General features: G+C 42.3%; 1 protein-coding gene across 1 annotated transcript in view; it reads right to left on the reverse strand.

Moving 5' to 3' along the window:
- Nucleotides 1-9,513: 9,513 nt before the first annotated feature.
- Nucleotides 9,514-19,058, reverse strand: part of col4a6 (collagen, type IV, alpha 6) — a gene marked incomplete at its 5' end in the record, with an annotated part of 116,749 nt that continues 107,204 nt past the window's right edge. The window contains 4 exon segments of the mRNA XM_084327701.1: nucleotides 9,514-9,977; nucleotides 12,326-12,440; nucleotides 12,703-12,874; nucleotides 13,378-13,569. Coding sequence (XP_084183827.1) covers nucleotides 9,717-9,977; nucleotides 12,326-12,440; nucleotides 12,703-12,874; nucleotides 13,378-13,569 — 740 coding nt within the window. The 3' untranslated portion in view covers nucleotides 9,514-9,716.

Below are 19,058 nucleotides of genomic sequence, written 5' to 3' on the forward strand. Positions count from 1 at the left end.
ACATCTGCCCTCATTAGAATCAGAAAATAACAATGCACCATGCCATATGTGCCGTCTCCAGAATCTATTCAGTACATACACGATCCTTCATAGGCCTAATTTTCGCTCTATTTGTCTGGGTCCTGCGCCGTGTGCTGCACCGGAGCTGTATCTCACGTCATGGGCCCCAAATTGATACGTAATAATTGGCCATGGACCCCCATCTGAGAGGTTATTTGTTAAATTAGATTAGATTAGTAGTAATATACAATGTACAGGTGATTAAACATGGTATAACATAAATAAATGAGTAGTGAGAGTAGTGCTAATCAGATGTATGTACAGAGTTGTAATATTAATAAGTAGTGATAGAGTCATACTGGCCAGCAGCGTAACTAGTAGAGTAAGTAAGGGATATGTACATATATGGATATTGTGTCTACAGATATGTCAAAGGATTATGTGCAGGTATATATATATTCAATTTATATTTAATATTTATATATTCTTTTATATTATTTACTTGATTCCATTCCTGTCTGTAGGTGGCATATACATTCTTTCATCGTGCTAACTTCTAGTGAGGACATTCTTTCATCGTGCTAACTTCTAGTGAGGACATTTCATCGTGCTAACTTCTAGTGAGGACATTCTTTCATCATGCTAACTTCTAGTGAGGACATTCTTTCATCATGCTAACTTCTAGTGAGGACATTCTTTCATCGTGCTAACTTCTTGTGAGGACATTCTTTCATTGTGCTAACTTCTAGTGAGGACATTCTTTCATCATGCTAACTTCTAGTGAGGACATTCTTTCATCATGCTAACTGAGGACATTCTTTCATCATGCTAACTTCTAGTGAGGACATTCTTTCATCATGCTAACTTCTAGTGAGGACATTCTTTCATCATGCTAACTTCTAGTGAGGACATTATTTCATCATGCTAACTTCTAGTGAGGACATTCTTTCATCATGCTAACTTCTAGTGAGGACATTCTTTCATCATGCTAACTTCTAGTGAGGACATTCTTTCATCATGCTAACTTCTAGTGAGGACATTCTTTCATCATGCTAACTTCTAGTGAGGACATTCTTTCATCATGCTAACTTCTAGTGAGGACATTCTTTCATCATGCTAACTGAGGACATTCTTTCATCATGCTAACTTCTAGTGAGGACATTCTTTCATCATGCTAACTTCTAGTGAGGACATTCTTTCATCATGCTAACTTCTAGTGAGGACATTCTTTCATCATGCTAACTTCTAGTGAGGGCATTCTTTTATCATGCTAACTTCTAGTGAGGACATTCTTTCATCATGCTAACTTCTAGTGAGGACATTCTTTCATCATGCTAACTTCTAGTGAGGACATTCTTTCATCATGCTAACTTCTAGTGAGGACATTCTTTCATCATGCTAACTTCTAGTGATGACATTCTTTCATCATGCTAACTTCTAGTGAGGACATTCTTTCATCATGCTAACTTCTAGTGAGGACATTCTTTCATCATGCTAACTTCTAGTGACGACATTCTTTCATCATGCTAACTTCTAGTGAGGACATTCTTTCATCATGCTAACTTCTAGTGAGGACATTCTTTCATCATGCTAACTTCTAGTGAGGACATTCTTTCATCATGCTAACTTCTAGTGACAACATTCTTTCATCGTGCTAACTTCTAGTGAGGACATTCTTTCATCATGCTAACTTCTACTGAGGACATTCTTTCATCATGCTAACTTCTAGTGAGGACATTCTTTCATCATGCTAACTTCTAGTGAGGACATTCTTTCATCATGCTAACTTCTAGTGACAACATTCTTTCATCATGCTAACTTCTAGTGAGGACTGTTATGGTTTGAAACCGACCCCAACAGCACGGCACATACAGGTAGTTCAGAGTTAGCCAAACACTAGGGCGTATTTATTACAGAATCAAAAATGAGCCAAATAACAAATCAGAATTAACAAAAAGGAGAATGCTTTCGGCAGAGTTGTCTGCGGCTCTGCAGATCCTCCCGGTTTAGAGGTCGGGAATCGGCGTAGGCGCCACTACCTCTGCGGCTCTGCAGATACTCCCGGATCCAACTCGGGGAGGAAACAGAGAGAGAGAGAGAGTGGTCAATAATCAATCCAACTGTACACAGAGGCAGTGCAGTTCAGTCCTCCTTAGCTGAGTCCAGTATAAATCACAAGTGACTTGATCTTCGGTGTACCAACACAGAAGTTAGCTGAGTCCAGTACAAAACAAAAACGGTATTTCTTCAGTGTTATCCTAACACACAAATTAGCTGAGTCCAGTACAAAACAAAAACGGTATTTCTTCAGTGTTATCCAAACACACAAAAAACAGATAATCCAAAAGGCTTGTTTCCAAAAACTCACCAAAGCGCAAACGCGTAAAGCGGGCAACGAGGCACAGCTCCAACGGATGATCGAGATATACACCAGCGGCGACTTCCAAAGACGTCCTGGAGAAGAAGTAGACGAGGCACAACAACGGGGGGGAACAGGCAATAGCAGTAGTAATCCAAAACGACCCGACACCGATTGATAGAAGGCCCGAGTATATGAAGCCTCTGGAGCGCTAATTACAAACTACAACAGGTGCGTGATGGAAATTGGTAATCGCTCCTGAAGCGTGTGGCGGGGAATGGACCAATCATCACAGTACCTTGAAGAAGCGTGTGGCGGGGAATGGGCCAATCCTCACAGAGGACATTCTTTCATCATGCTAACTTCTACTGAGGACATTCTTTCATCATGCTAACTTCTAGTGAGGACATTCTTTTATCATGCTAACTTCTAGTGAGGACATTCTTTCATCATGCTAACTTCTAGTGAGGACATTCTTTCATCATGCTAACTGAGGACATTATTTCATCATGCTAACTTCTAGTGAGGACATTCTTTCATCATGCTAACTTCTAGTGAGGACATTCTTTCATCATGCTAACTTCTAGTGAGGACATTCTTTCATCATGCTAACTTCTAGTGAGGACATTCTTTCATCATGCTAACTGAGGACATTCTTTCATCATGCTAACTTCTAGTGAGGACATTCTTTCATCATGCTAACTTCTAGTGAGGACATTCTTTCATCATGCTAACTGAGGACATTCTTTCATCGTGCTAACTTCTAGTGAGGACATTCTTTCATCATGCTAACTTCTAGTGAGGACATTCTTTCATCATGCTAACTTCTAGTGAGGACATTCTTTCATCATGCTAACTGAGGACATTCTTTCATCATGCTAACTTCTAGTGACGACATTCTTTCATCATGCTAACTTCTAGTGAGGACATTCTTTCATCATGCTAACTTCTAGTGAGGACATTCTTTCATCATGCTAACTTCTAGTGAGGACATTCTTTCATCATGCTAACTGAGGACATTCTTTCATTGTGCTAACTTCTAGTGAGGACATTCTTTCATCATGCTAACTTCTAGTGAGGACATTCTTTCATCATGCTAACTTCTAGTGAGGACATTCTTTCATCATGCTAATTTCTAGTGAGGACATTCTTTCATCATGCTAACTTCTAGTGAGGACATTCTTTCATCATGCTAACTGAGGACATTCTTTCATCGTGCTAACTTCTAGTGAGGACATTCTTTCATCATGCTAACTTCTAGTGAGGACATTCTTTCATCATGCTAACTTCTAGTGAGGACATTCTTTCATCATGCTAACTTCTAGTGAGGACATTCTTTCATCATGCTAACTTCTAGTGAGGACATTCTTTCATCATGCTAACTTCTAGTGAGGACATTCTTTCATCATGCTAACTGAGGACATTCTTTCATCATGCTAACTTCTAGTGAGGACATTCTTTCATCATGCTAACTTCTAGTGAGGACATTCTTTCATCATGCTAACTGAGGACATTCTTTCATCATGCTAACTTCTAGTGAGGACATTCTTTCATCATGCTAACTTCTAGTGAGGACATTCTTTCATCATGCTAACAGAGGACATTCTTTCATCGTGCTAACTTCTAGTGAGGACATTCTTTCATCATGCTAACTTCTAGTGAGGACATTCTTTCATCATGCTAACTTCTAGTGAGGACATTCTTTCATCATGCTAACTTCTAGTGAGGACATTCTTTCATCATGCTAACTTCTAGTGAGGACATTCTTTCATCATGCTAACTTCTAGTGAGGACATTCTTTCATCATGCTAACTGAGGACATTCTTTCATCGTGCTAACTTCTAGTGAGGACATTCTTTCATCATGCTAACTTCTAGTGAGGACATTCTTTCATCATGCTAACTTCTAGTGAGGACATTCTTTCATCGTGCTAACTGAGGACATTCTTTCATCATGCTAACTTCTAGTGAGGACATTCTTTCATCATGCTAACTTCTAGTGAGGACATTCTTTCATCGTGCTAACTTCTAGTGAGGACATTCTTTCATCGTGCTAACTTCTAGTGAGGACATTCTTTCATCATGCTAACTGAGGACATTCTTTCATCATGCTAACTGAGGACATTCTTTCATCGTACTAACTTCTAGTGAGGAAATCTTTGGTGAAAGACTTGTGAAAACTCCACATCTTGCTGGGGACCCTCTCGAGGACCCCTGGTGGTCCTCGGACCCCACTTTTTTTTCTCCGCCAGATTTTAACATTTTTCTCCCCATCCCAATTTAGTCGTTATGCCAATTCCCCCCCTCCCCTACCTGGTTGTTGTGCGCATGTTCCTCCTACTGGTCGGTACAAGGGAACCCTGAAGTCCACCACAGGCTTCCTCCGACACATGTGGAGACAGCTAGTGGCTCTTTTTTCACCTGGCAGCGAGGACTCTCATTGGTGAAGCGTAACGCATGGGAGGTCACGCTGCCTTCACCATTTCCTGCCTTTCGCTGAGCAGGCGCCCAGACCTGACCTGTAGGTGTCGCTGTCCACAATGCCAGATTACCACCCATGACTTCCCTCCCCCTAACTCAGCCAAACGAGTTAGTATGACGACCAGCCCAAGCCGCAGGGCAATGCTGACTCCGGGAGTCGAGACCACAGCCTCTTGCATTGGTGACGAGCGCAATCTCCGCTACGCCACCCAACCTCCCCCCTCGGACCCCACTTTGAGAACCAATGCTGTGTGGGACATTATAGGCTTTCTATCATGTAGGCTTTCTCTAGCAGCTAAGCTGGCAGCACGGGAATCCCATTCATTCTACAAACCAATACTTTAGGAGAACACAGCAGGGGACACACACACCACTGAGGATAAACGGGGCTACCGTGGAGAGGGTGAGCAGCTTCAAGTACCTGGGGGTCCACATCTCAGAAGACCTGACATGGACAACACACATACTCAGTCGTAAAGAAGGCGAAACAGCGCCTCTACCACCTGAGACAGTTAAGGAAGTTCAGAGTATCGGGGAAGATACTCCAGTCCTTCTACTCCGGAGCTGTAGAGGGCATCTTGACCGGAAACATCACTGCCTGGTATGGAAACAGCAAGGTACAGGACAAGAAGGCCCTACAGAGAGTGGTGCGCTCAGCTGAGCGTACTACGGGTATTGCACTACCACCCCTGCAGGTCTTATATAACAAGAGGTGCAAATCCAGAGCCTGCAGAATAATGAAAGACCCTCACCACCCCAACAACAGCCTGTTCATGCTGCTTAGGTCAGGCAAACGCCTGCGAACACCAGCAACTAAGACAGAGAGACTTCGGCTCAGCTTCTTCCCCCAGGCCATCAGAGTCTTGAACACTGAACTCTCCACACACAAGAGCACACACACAACACACACTGTATACACTCACACACTAACAGTCACTTTACACAATGGAAAGGTATAAACAGATGGATATAGCAAGTTAGCATAAGGAAACATAGTATAACTGTAGATTGTATAGTATAGCATTGTATAGTAGTGTACATAAAACCCAGTGCCTCATCCGTAGCTAACATTGTATTGCACTATCGCAGGACCTTAGCATGTCTTACCATGCTTTTTGTAAACTTTATGTACATTATACCTGTTATGTCTTATTCTTATTACTTGTATTATTGCACAAATGTCTTATTCTCATTCCTATTCTTATTACTTGTATTATTGCACAATCGCTGCGGGCATGATCCCCCGCATTTCACTGTATGCTTGTATGCCGTGACAAATAAAACTCTTGACTTGACATGAATACTTGCCGTGTCTTATCGGGGATTAAACAATCTTATGATATTGATTGAATAATAACACAATCAGTGTCATGCTACTACAGTCTAGGTGGTAATGCTTTTTTTTTTTATTCTCATCAAGCACACAGCAAAGTCTAAGATCCAATTCAGTCATCTCATGCAGTAATTATATTAACAGTACAAAATAAATCACATCACATTTTAATATTATCTACAGAGGTTACATCGATGTCATTTCAATACCTCAATGTTATTTCATGAAGTCCTACAATCACTCTACGTTAGAGATTCTCTGTTTTCAATACTTTATTTTATAGTGTGTGAGCACAGACAAAATACACAGTACAGTATCATCAGACATATCATCAAATTCTCGCTTTCCTCTTTGAGGATCATTTCTGGCATCGTAGGCACTTACAGTATATCTCAGGCATGTACGTGGAACATGGATCATTACATGAACATTGTTTTATTGACCATTTCCCGAATTTGTCGCTAAGCTGGTGGAATCGAACCATGAGGAGGAACAAGTAAAAAATAGACAATATAAACACCGCTAAACATTTTCTTTCCATCCTGTTATTAAAAAATAATCAGTGAATATATTTTCCACATAAAAACACAAACCTAAGGGCGATTTTCTTTTCTTTTCTTTCATCGAATGTACAGAACATAATCACAATCTTCCCGTTCCCTCCCCCAGACATTTCAGTAAATAAACCTTTAAAAAACCAGGGGGATAGTACCGTGATTTAAACGTAAAATAATTACAATCTAGATTACAAACAGCAACAGCACGGAACAGCAGGAAGAAAGAAAAAATAAATGTGTACAGAGTAATAGACTAACGGCTACACCAGTAGAGAGATGGGGAAGGGGCTACGTGCTACACAGTGGTCATAGTGGTTTAGTCACCCGCGTCACTTTCACAGTCCAAGGATGATGTCAGGGGAAGAGGCTAGATCACCCTCATGCACGTCGGGATTCACTTATCTTCTCTTAAAACTCAAGACTAGACCGAGGATGTAAAATGCTCACTTTACAAAAAGAAAAAAAGCCAAAGTGAACGCAGAATGAGATCACCGGCTTGCTAACGTTGGCCCTTCATCGGCTAGCTTACGAAGCTCTCGCTTTTAGACACGAAGCACCACGTAGATCCCACCGTGTCACTCACCCAGCCGCTCACTCACTCACTCACTCACTCACTCACTCAGTTAGCCACTCTGCCCCCTAGCGGCGGTTCACAGGCACCGCGGCTTTCGACGACACAGAGAATCTGCCGCCGTGCTTCGTATCTACGCCGCCGGCCGCATGCCCTTTTCGCTCTTGATCTTTTACCGCAGCGACTCATGACTACCCTGTAGACTCCAAAGGAAGTCAATGCGATATCTAGTAGAAAATAAACTATGAAGTAACATGGGGGATGGGGGGGGGGGGGGGTCATCCAAGGATGGTGGAACGATACCGAAGCGAAAACAAGGAACGACACGACTGTCACCGCGGACCTTTTGCTCTCTATCCAAAACATACGGGTTGTTTAATAAGCATGACGATAAGCACTATGTACAACAATAATAAACATATCCAAACTAGAGTGTGTCCCGTTGTGTTGTGTCACCGCATGTTGGTTTTGGCTCAAGTTGGGGGAGTGAATAAAGATTGTGTTTCTTGTATACAAATCCTGTTTTGGTCTCGACAGCAAGGAGCTAAGATGAACCGGGAACAACTGGCGATGAGGAGTGTAAACGATTAGCGTTTGTATTGTAGAACAACAATGGAGCATTGGAACACTCCGGAAGGTCCCCTCCACTCAAAAACTTGGCTTCTCTCAACTAATCCTGTGAACCCATCATGGTCGCTACTCGCTATTGCCCAGCTGGCCACTGTCATCCAGGTGACATGCAAACAAGTTTTTGGGTGAAACACATTTTTGGTGAACCCTTTAGGTGGAAAAAGCCATTATCAGTCGTTTATTGAACATTTATGGCGGAAAAACCAAAAACAAACCAATTGTTATCCAATATACACCATTCAAAGTGTTATGTTAGAAATGTGATCTTGCGTGTTGCAGGATGGGACACCAGTGGATGCATTACAACACGCTAAACAAAATGTTGCGGTTAACAGCGGTTGTTTCTCAACACACCTGAGCGTGCTTAATTAGGGTCCCTACACATTGCCTCATTCCATCTTTAAGGGTGTGAAGTGTCTGATCAACTTTCCGTCTCATTTAGCACCGATAAGAGGGTATTTTTACAATCGTAATCTATCACCTCTGAACGCCCCTCGGAGCTGAATGGAACACGTTAGCCACCGCTGTTGCAGTGAGCCAAGATGAAAAAGTCTGCCTCTGGGCATTTGTCTTGGATTATTATAGTCCATTGTAGCAATTGACATCAGTGCAATATGTTCACGAAACATATACATGGGGCCTTGTTTATTATGAGTCCTCCGTGATTGGATTGAGTTGCTACCTTATCTTTACAAGTCTTAGAAAGTGCAGTTTTTTCTTTTTGCATGTGTTCTGACAGGAAGGTACTTGACGAAAGTACAGCACCAAATACAGAGGCACATCATGGCATCCAACAAGGGGGCACAAGGTGAACATACCTAATGTGTATCTCCAAAATTGAAATCTTAATATAGACCATACAAGGCATTGTAAAGTTGAGTGTACAAACAGGTGGCAACAAGGGGCTGTAGCTATGGCAACTGAGGTTCTGAATAACATTACTACAGTTTTCTTTTAGTTTTTTTTCTTTTTTAAAGCTGCAGTTTTCTTGATGTTTTATGGCTGTTGTGGTATAAAAGGTGTGTATGAACCAGGGTCTGAACATATTTAGAGATCTTCTTCTTATTCAATTAGGACAATTCAGGAAATATAAAAAAATAAAAATAGAAATGTTTTACAAAAAAGAAAAAAAAAAAATTTCATCCCACAAGATGAACGAGTACTTTTCAATCAACTGAATTGCCATCGGAAACTTACTTTCTGAATTGACTGAATTGGAAAGTGAGCAGACCATTCAGCCCTGGTGTCTGAAGCGGTACAGTGCTATCCAAAGAGGCTTGCACTCTCTCTGAGGTAGCCGAGAATGATTCTCACAAAAAACAGAACATCACAAAACAAAACAAAAATAACATATAGAACATAAACAATAGCACCACTATCAGTCATATTCTAGTGTAGAGCATTCACACCGAAAACCCCTCTCCATCCATCCATCTATCTATACCTCTATCCGTACCTTCCCGGTCTGGCCTCTTTCTTGTCGTTTATCCGCCGACTTCCAAAACGGGCATCGGAAACAGAGAAAATAGAGCCCGTGTTTCTCACCGCTGGTCTGAGGACCATCAGGGAGGCGGGACAGTGGCTCGTTTTCGGTCACGAATCAGTCAAGTTATTATTATTATTGCTTTGTTTTATTTTTTTTTTATATATTTTCCTTATAAATCTCCTAATCATCCATACCCTCTTTTTTTCTTTCTCTTTGAGGTGTAATACATCATCATCATCATCACCTCTCATGTTTCAGTCCATTTCTCCACCTCCGTCCACCCGCCTCCTCCTACTACTACTACAAGAACTTGCTGCAGACTTGGCAGCGGCTGACGCGGGCGTGCTGCTGGCCCCCCTTCAGGGTCTCCGGGGGCGGCGCCTCCACAAACTCCCGCTGGTACTCCACGGTGGTCAGCCAGAAGCTGTACTTGTTGGCGAAGTAGTGGCACGTGCCCTTGGCGCCGTTGCACTCGATGAAGGGCGTGGCGCGGAAGTCCTCCAGGCAGGAACCGGGGGACACCAGGGATTGGCCGCCACCCCCTGCTCCCGCCGCCGTGTGCTGGGGTGTCAAGAGGAAGAGCATGGGGCGGGGGTGGGGGTTGTTGGAAGAGACGGAGAAGGGGAGGGAAAATAAGGAATTTTGGTCAATTTTACTCTTTCTTTATTCGACATTTCTCAAAACAAAACAAAACCAAAACAAACAAAATGTACACACTTATTTTACAGAAATGGAAACATCAACACAATTAAATGAACATAAATGAATACATTTTGTGTATACACACACACACACACACACACACACACACACACACACACACACACACATATATATTTTATATAATGTATTATTCTATATTATACTTCTATATAATTGTATTTTTATTGTTTTATTATAATATAACTAAATCATACAATTTATACTACACTATATTATATTGGTATACAGCAGGGCTATTCAACTGGCGGCTGGCCAGATCCGGCCCGCGGGATGATTCTGACCGGCCCGCCAAAGATTACATGATAATAAAAAAAATAAAAATAAAATATAAAAAAATATTCTTTTTTCATTTTTCTTTTCTTTTTTTTTTTACTTTTTTCTTTTCATGTCAACGTTAACACGCACAATTGAGCCAAAAGTCACTCAATTAATGACAGATTTCATTGATAAATTGAGGGAAAACTTTGCAAGTCGATTTGATGAATTTGACATGTCCAGAGAATTGATGCATTTTGTGAGCAACCCATTTGCCAATGTAGCTGCTATTTCCACAAAAGGACAAGAGTTCTTTGCATCACTTCACATTGATGAAGGTCTCCCGCAACTTGAAATAATTGACATGCAAGCATCATCTGCTCTGAAGCAGGCACTTGAGAATGAATCCACCACAACATTTTGGATAAAGTGTATTCATGTCAAGACATTCCCCAAAATAAAAACGCTGGCAATATCTGTGCTAACAATGTTTGGCTCACCATACACCTGTGAATCCAGTTTCTCTCACATGAATGCCATTAAAACAAGCAACGTGCCTCCTTGACAAATGAGCATTTGCATCACTGTTTGCGGGTAGCCCTCACTTCCTATGAACCCTCTTTCTCTGCCATTGCCCAGTCAAAGAAGTGCAATCGCTCTCATTATATGTGTGTATGTAGGCTAGGCCTGTCTGCCCCCCACCCCCCCTGATGTTTGAGAGTTAAGAGTGGACAATAAGTGCTAATAAGATGCTGTGATTTGCTGTTGTTGCACAGACATGAAGCACTTTTTCATAAGCTCAGCTGCACTATAAATGTGTTTTTTTGTTCAAGTGTCAATGTTAGAATGTTCAGATGCACATCATGCACTTCATAAATGAAGCACTTTTTGCAGGAGATGTTGCAGATGTGGCACATAAATGAAGCACTTTTTTTGAAAAATATACTACTTTTGCAATGTAGTTAAATAAAAGTTGTGAAAATGTGGTTGCGTGTTGTGTCAAGTGTACATATATTCATAGCACGGGGAGGCGCCGTGGCAGTCCGGCCCCTGGCCCCTTGGGTTTCTGACAATGTGGCCCCCTGAACAATTTAGTTGAATAGCCCTGGTATACAGTATTATACAATATTTTAATATATTATTATTCTATGTTAACCCTTTCACTGCCACACGACAGAAGGTTAACCCTTTTACGGCGACCGTCGGTTGTGTGGCAGTGAAAGCGTTAACAGGCTGCCGTGTTGCAGTGAAAGGGTTAACCTCATGTGTGTTGTCGCAGTGAAAGGGTTAACCGTTTGGGTATCGCGGCAGTGAAAGGGTTAAGCTGCTATATATATTACTATACTCCTACTAGCCTATACTGTAATGCTATGCTATATTATCCTGTTATGCTAAACTGCAATATTATACTAAACTGTGCTATTCTGTCTATTTATCTTTTCTTTGTACAACCTTTTGAAGTGAAATACCGTATATACGAGTAGAACTCTTTACATCATTCTGCAAAGAGTTCCATAGTTTGATACCTATATTTGAGCTACCCATTTTATAATCACATATTCTAGTACAGTCACATTGTTGTTACATTATCTATTATGGTGCTGTGTTCTAGATAGATAGATAGATAGATACTGTAGATAAATAAATAGACAGACAGACAGACAGACAGACAGACAGACAGACAGACAGACAGACAGACAGACAGACAGACAGACAGACAGACAGACAGACAGACAGACAGACAGACAGACAGACAGACAGACAGACAGACAGACAGACAGACAGACAGATAGATAGATAGATAGATAGATAGATAGATAGATAGATAGATAGATAGATAGATAGATAGATAGATAGATAGATAGATAGATAGATAGATAGATAGATAGATAGATAGATAGATAGATAGATAGATAGATAGATATTTGTACCATAAGGAAGGAGTATCCTATCCACAGACTCCTCCAGCCAGGGGGGCAGGTAGGGATGGTGGTGTCCTGACTGTGAACAGCCACAGCCTGAGAGGGCGCCTCGCACACAGAGCACCTGCATGGTTCAAACAACAGGGGTTGAGGCGGTCAGTTCAAACACGCACTTTAACGGGGCAAAAGGTTGACTTATCTTAGGAAAAACATCCTTATTATTTCCAGATTGATGACCGTGAGATTTCTGAGGCCCATGGAACACACTCGGCACCCGAGGGATCATGTAACGTTCCATTCAAGTAAGAAAAAACCAACAAACTGATGTGAGGAGGTCAGTTAGCATTTGACTGTGTTTTTTTTTAATGCCAAAGAGCATAGCTCACCTGCTGATGTACTGGGGAATCTGCATCTCCTCCACGGGCATCATGGGAATGGGCGCGGTGGTGGAGAGCCAATATGATTTGTCGTTGCGGCTGGCGTAGTAGCAGACCTCGTTGGGCGTGCAGTAGAGGAAGGGAATGGTGCTGAACCTGGGGAGGCAGGAGCCCGCCATGCCTGGGGGAGAGAGAGGAAGAGAGAAATATGGAGAGAGAGAGAGAGATTGATGAAATCATATTTCCATAACTGGGTGGTTGACGTGACATGGCACTTTGGAGTCCTTAGTGTCAAAGAGATAAGTAAATAATGAAAAAATATATGAGAAAATGTTGTTATATTGCACAGAACATTTAGTTTTATATGAATGCTCAGAGCATTCATGCAAATATCTTTGCAGTTATTCTGTAGAACGCTATCTGGCTGCATGTTAGCCTAGCTTAGCACAATGAATGGAAGCGGACATGACCGGTTAGCCTAGGCATTGTCCAACTAACACCTCTCCTGAAGGCTAACCGGTCATGTCCGCTTCCATTAATTGTGCTAAGCTAGGCTGACATGCAGCCAGAGAGGAAACTGGTATCTATCTTATCTAGAAGACGATAAGCTAATTTCCCAAAATGTTGGCGTGTTTTTTTAATAACATCTGATGTGTATTGGATGTGGACGTGTTGTTGCCATACCAAGGTCCTGGTTGTGGGCCTTCTCCTGCCCCTCCACGTACAGCAGGCTGTATCCGTCCCACAGCTTGGACATGCCCTGAGGACACATGGGCACCTGCTCGTTCTGGCTGTGCTTCACCAGGGTGTAGCCGATGCTGACGCTGCGACCCACGCCGCCAGGAGAGCCGGCAGCCCCGGGCTTACCAGGGAACCCTGAGGGACAGAGGACACAATAAGATTGATTGATTGATTGATTGAAAACTTTATTAACAGATTGCAGAATGGGTACAGTACAGTACAGCTCAATACACACAATTGTTAAGGGGATGCAGACCAGAGAAATACTTTCGTCTTGTTTACATCAGGGTCCCCCATTTTCAATTCATCATAACATATATGACATACACGACATACAGATAGACAGTACTGCTACATCTATACATTTATGACATACCAGATTTGCAAATACAGTACTGTTTGTGATACAAAGTGTCCAGAAAAGAGTGTATATACAATTGATGTAGAAACTGTACATTGGAGGGTAGGTGGGCTGGGGTTGGGTGGGAACTGTACATGGGGGGGGGGGGGGGGGTAGGGGGGGGGGGGGGGGTAGGGGGGGGGGGGGGGGGGACACTGTACACTGTACATTGGAATACCATACTTGGTCATTTACTGTACAACTGGGTTAGGACATTTGTGGGGGCCAGTTTCGAATTGCAGTCTCCCGTAGGTGTTCTTTGAGAGTGATAACATTGTTACTACTACTGCTACTACTACTACTACTACTACTACTACTACTACTACTACTACTACTACTACTACTACTACTACTACTACTACTACTACTACTACTACTACTACTACTGCTGTTGCTTCTACTACTACTGCTACTGCTGCTGCTGCTACTACTACCTCTACTGCTGTTGCTTCTACTACTGATGCTGCTACTACTACTACTACTACTACTACTACTACTACTACTACTGCTACTGCTGCTGCTACTGCTACTGCTGCTGCTACTGCTGCTGCTACTACTACTGCTACTGCTGCTACTGCTACTATTACTACTGCTACTACTACTGCTGCTACTACTGCTACTGCTGCTACTACTGCTACTATTACTACTGCTACTACTACTACTACTGCTACTACTACTGCTACTGCTGCTACTACTGCTACTGCTACTATTACTACTGCTACTACTACTACTGCTGATACTACTGCTACTACTACTATTACTACTGCTACTAATACTGCTACTATTACTACTACTACTACTACTACTACTACTACTACTACTACTACTACTACTACTACTACTACTACTACTACTACTACTACTACTACTACTACTACTACTACTACTACTACTACTACTACTACTACTGCAGCCTTTATCAACTATGTCCCAAAACTATGGAACAAACTACCCCAAAACATCAGGGAAGCCAACTCGCTAGACATCTTTAAAAGACAGCTTAAAACCTATCTCTTTGCTCAGGCATTTCACTGATAGATATCCAGTGGTGCAGTGGCAAATTGACAGTAGGTCAAACGCTCCACGCGCGTGCGCGCGCATGCACAGTTTTTTTTGGCTGCTCTCGTCCTGCAGCTGGATACTATTGCCTCACAGCGCGGCCGTCAGCGCGCGGCCCAGAGAGCGCCGCTGGCTCTGCGGCTCTGCAGCTGCATGCTTCTCCGGGAGTCCGGTTGGATAATGCCATGTAAAAAGCGATTGCGCGTACTTCAGCCTCAGTGACCGAGGTATAACGCTGTTATACCGAGTTATACCAGCACTGCACCACTGTAGATATCTGCTACCACCTAGTGGCAAGAGGAAACATCAGGGATATCCTGACACAACTTGTATTTATTCTTACCCTGCCTACTCTTTTACACTGCCTATCAAATTCATGTGTCGGTTATTGCACTTTTTTTTTTTAAACTTTGACCAGTCAGCTGGTTCTTTTTAGCGTTTATCGCTTTTTCGTCGCATTCATACTTGGTCAAGTTCGACCGACAGAAGCAGGCTGAAAGGGTTCAGATGGGGGGAAAGACACTCTGGGAAAGGCACGGCTGCCGTCCGGGATTCGAACACGCTCAGCCCCAGATCCGCGCGAGCGCGGTTGTCCACGGCGCTGAAATAGCACTCGCGGTACGTGGTGAGCTACTGGAGCTCCCCAGGTTATTGCACTTTTTACTTCTTACTGATGACTATTTTTAAACTGAATCATTTTAAACTATTCTTATTATTTGCTATGCTCGCTCATGCCTGTATTTTTTATGTCCGTCGGTTATTGCACTTTTTAATTACTGAATAGAGAGCCTATTAGGATGCTAGATCCTAATGTGAAACACTATGCTTATGGCAGATCAATCAGCATGGATTGTCTGTAAACTTTAATACATGGCAGTTTGGTTTGTTAGAACAGACTGTAATCTTATGCTTATGGCAGATCAATCAGCATGGATTGTCTGTAAACTTTAATACATGGCAGTTTGGTTTGTTAGAACAGACTGTAATCTTCACTTGCTTATGGCAGATCAATCAGCATGGATTGTCTGTAAACTTTTCACTTGCTTATGGCAGATCAATCAGCATGGATTGTCTGTAAACTTTCACTTGCTTATGGCAGATCAATCAGCATGGATTGTCTGTAAACTTTATGCATTGTTGTCACTTGCCATATCTTGCTATGCTCGCTCATGCCTGTATTTTTTTATGTCCGTTCTATTTTATAATTTTTATTTTATTTTATTTTATTTTTATTTTACTATTTTTAAACTGAATCATTTTAAACTATTTTTACTATTTGTGTTACTGAAAACTGTAAGCGGAGAGCCTATTGGGATGCTAGATCCTAATGTGAAACACTGTGATTCTACCTGTCTATCTTTTTATGCTCGCTTATGCCTGTATTTTTTACTGTTGTGAAGCACTTTGAACTGCAACCTCTGTATGAAAAGTGCTATACAAATAAAGTTATTATTATTATTATTATTATTATTATTATTATTACTACTACTACTACTGCTACTACTACTGCTACTGCTGCTGCTACTGCTGCTGCTACTACTACTGCTACTATTACTACTGCTACCACTACTGCTACTACTACTGCTGCTACTACTGCTGCTACTATTACTACTACTACTACTACTACTACTACTACTACTACTACTGCTACTGCTGCTACTACTGCTGCTACTACTACTACTACTACTACTACTACTACTACTACTACTACTACTACTACTTCTACTACTACTGCTACTGCTGCTGCTACTGCTGCTGCTATTACTACTACTGCTGCTACTACTACTACTGCTACTGCTACTACTACTTAGGGTGACCATATTTTGATTTCCAAAAAAGAGGACATGCTGGCCCCAGCCTCGAGATACTTAATGATACTTTGCACAATCGAAGCGGGCATGGCCACCTTCAGGCTGACTCTAGAGGTATGTGGCAGGGCCTCAGAACAATGACAGATTACAAAGGCACCTCCCTCAAACTGAACAGTGACATCTCCTTAGCAAATGATCTCAATACCTTCTATGCGAGGTTTGAGGCTGTGAATAACAACACCAGCCTACAAGCCACGGCAATGGGGGGGGGTCTGCTGATGGAGACTCAGTGTTCAGGGTAACAGAGCATGAGGTGAGGCGGACCTTTAAAAAAGTGAATATCAGGAAGGCAGCAGGACCGGACGGCATCCCCGGCCGCGTCCTAAAAGTCTGTGCCGACCAACTGGCCCCGGTATTCACTGACATCTTTAACCTGTCCTTAGAACAGGCTGTCATCCCCACCTGTCTGAAGAAGTCCACCATCATCCCTGTACCCAAAAAATCTACGCCCGCTTGCCTCAACGACTAACGCCCTGTAGCTCTCACCTCCATAGCCATGAAGTGCTTTGAGAAGCTAGTGAAGGGCTACATCTGTTCCTCCCTCCCCATCAACTTGGACCCCCTGCAATTTGCATACCACCCTAACAGGTCCACGGAGGACGCCATAGCCCATGTGCTGCACACAGCAGCATCACACCTGGACAAGAGGCAGGGGAACTATGTGAGAATGCTGTTCATCGACTACAGCTCAGCATTCAATACCATAGTCCCCTCCAAACTCATAGCCAAGCTCAGGGACCTGGGCTTGAACTATGACCTCTGCCAGTGGGTCTTGGACTTCCTGATGGGCAGACCCCAGGTGGTAAGAGCAGGCAACTGCACCTCCTCATCCATCACGTTCAACATAGGGGCCCCCCAGGGCTGTGTTCTGAGCCCCCTCCTCTACTGCCTGTACACACATGACTGCGTGGCAGAGCGGAACAACAACACAATCATCAAATTGGCTGATGACACAGTAGTGGTGGGCCTGATCTCTGCCAACGACGAGAGGGCCTATCTGGAAGAGGTAGAGAATCTGTCACAGTGGTGTCAGGAGAACTGCCTCTCCCTGAACGTCAGCAAAACAAAAGAGATGATTGTGGACTTCAGGAGGTCGCGGTGCAGGGGTAAGGCTAAGATAATCATCAAGGACTCCAGCCACCCGAACAACTGCCTCTTTGAACTGCTGCGGTCAGGCAAGCGATACCTGAGTCTTAAGGCGAGCACAGAAAGACTCAGAAGAAGCTTCTATCCCCAGGCCATCAGGCTGCTCAACAAACAATAAACACTATGCAACAACCATCAAATGCACACAGCACACACACCCACACGCACACACTCACTTAAACAAACAACACACTGCAGCACCCACTCTCCACACTTTAGATCACCTAAACACACTTTACACTTTATATTGATTGGTAAAGGATTTGCACTACAACTCGTACACCTTACTGTAAATTGTACCTAAATTGTACCTCATCCCATTTCTGCTCTGCACTATATAGTATTGTATATTAGTACATTGCATAGTATATTGTATATTGTATGGTAACTCAGTTACTTCTATTCTGCATCATTGTACATATGTCTATACTGAACACTGTGACCTCTATTTTTACTTCTATTTTACATGCTACACTATTTTATTTCATACTTATCTTGTCTAGCACAGTCTCTGGAGCGTAACAGTAAGAAGCATTTTGTATAAAAGTATTCTGTACTTCTGTATGACAACTATTAAAGAAACTTGAACTTGAAACTATGTCTTGTGAATCTTGAATCTCTACTCAAAGTTTACTCAAATATGCCTTTATTGTTTTAACCTCTTAACATGCACCCAGAAAAGCAAAAAAAATTCCCCAATAAAAAATCACTTTTAGTGCTAATGAGTAACATAGGGCTGAACATGAGTTGAACTTGTGTACTCACGTTTTTGTGTAGTAGTTGCAATATTCCAAAATAATATATATTTTTTGAATAAGCTGGAAAACACCGCAAATCCATAGCCTGAAGTCTTACGTGTGTTGTCGGGCCTTACAAATACATTTGATTTTGATTTGATTATCAATAAGGTGATATCTGGAACACACAAACACACTATTTTTTCAAATCACATGCCATGAAACTCTGGGACCTGGCTGAATTTAAGACTGCACAAATCATGTTTAAAGCACGAAACAATTCACTCCCGGGTAACATCCAAAAATTCTGTTATAGAGAGCGGGGTTACAATTTAGAGGAGAGTCTAACTTCAAGAAACAGGCTGTTGATTCAACAATGTATCTATATTTCAGTTTGTGGAGTGAATATGA

Source organism: Notolepis coatsorum, assembly GCF_963971535.1.
Source record: "Notolepis coatsorum genome assembly, chromosome: 13".
NCBI lineage: Eukaryota > Metazoa > Chordata > Actinopteri > Aulopiformes > Paralepididae > Notolepis > Notolepis coatsorum.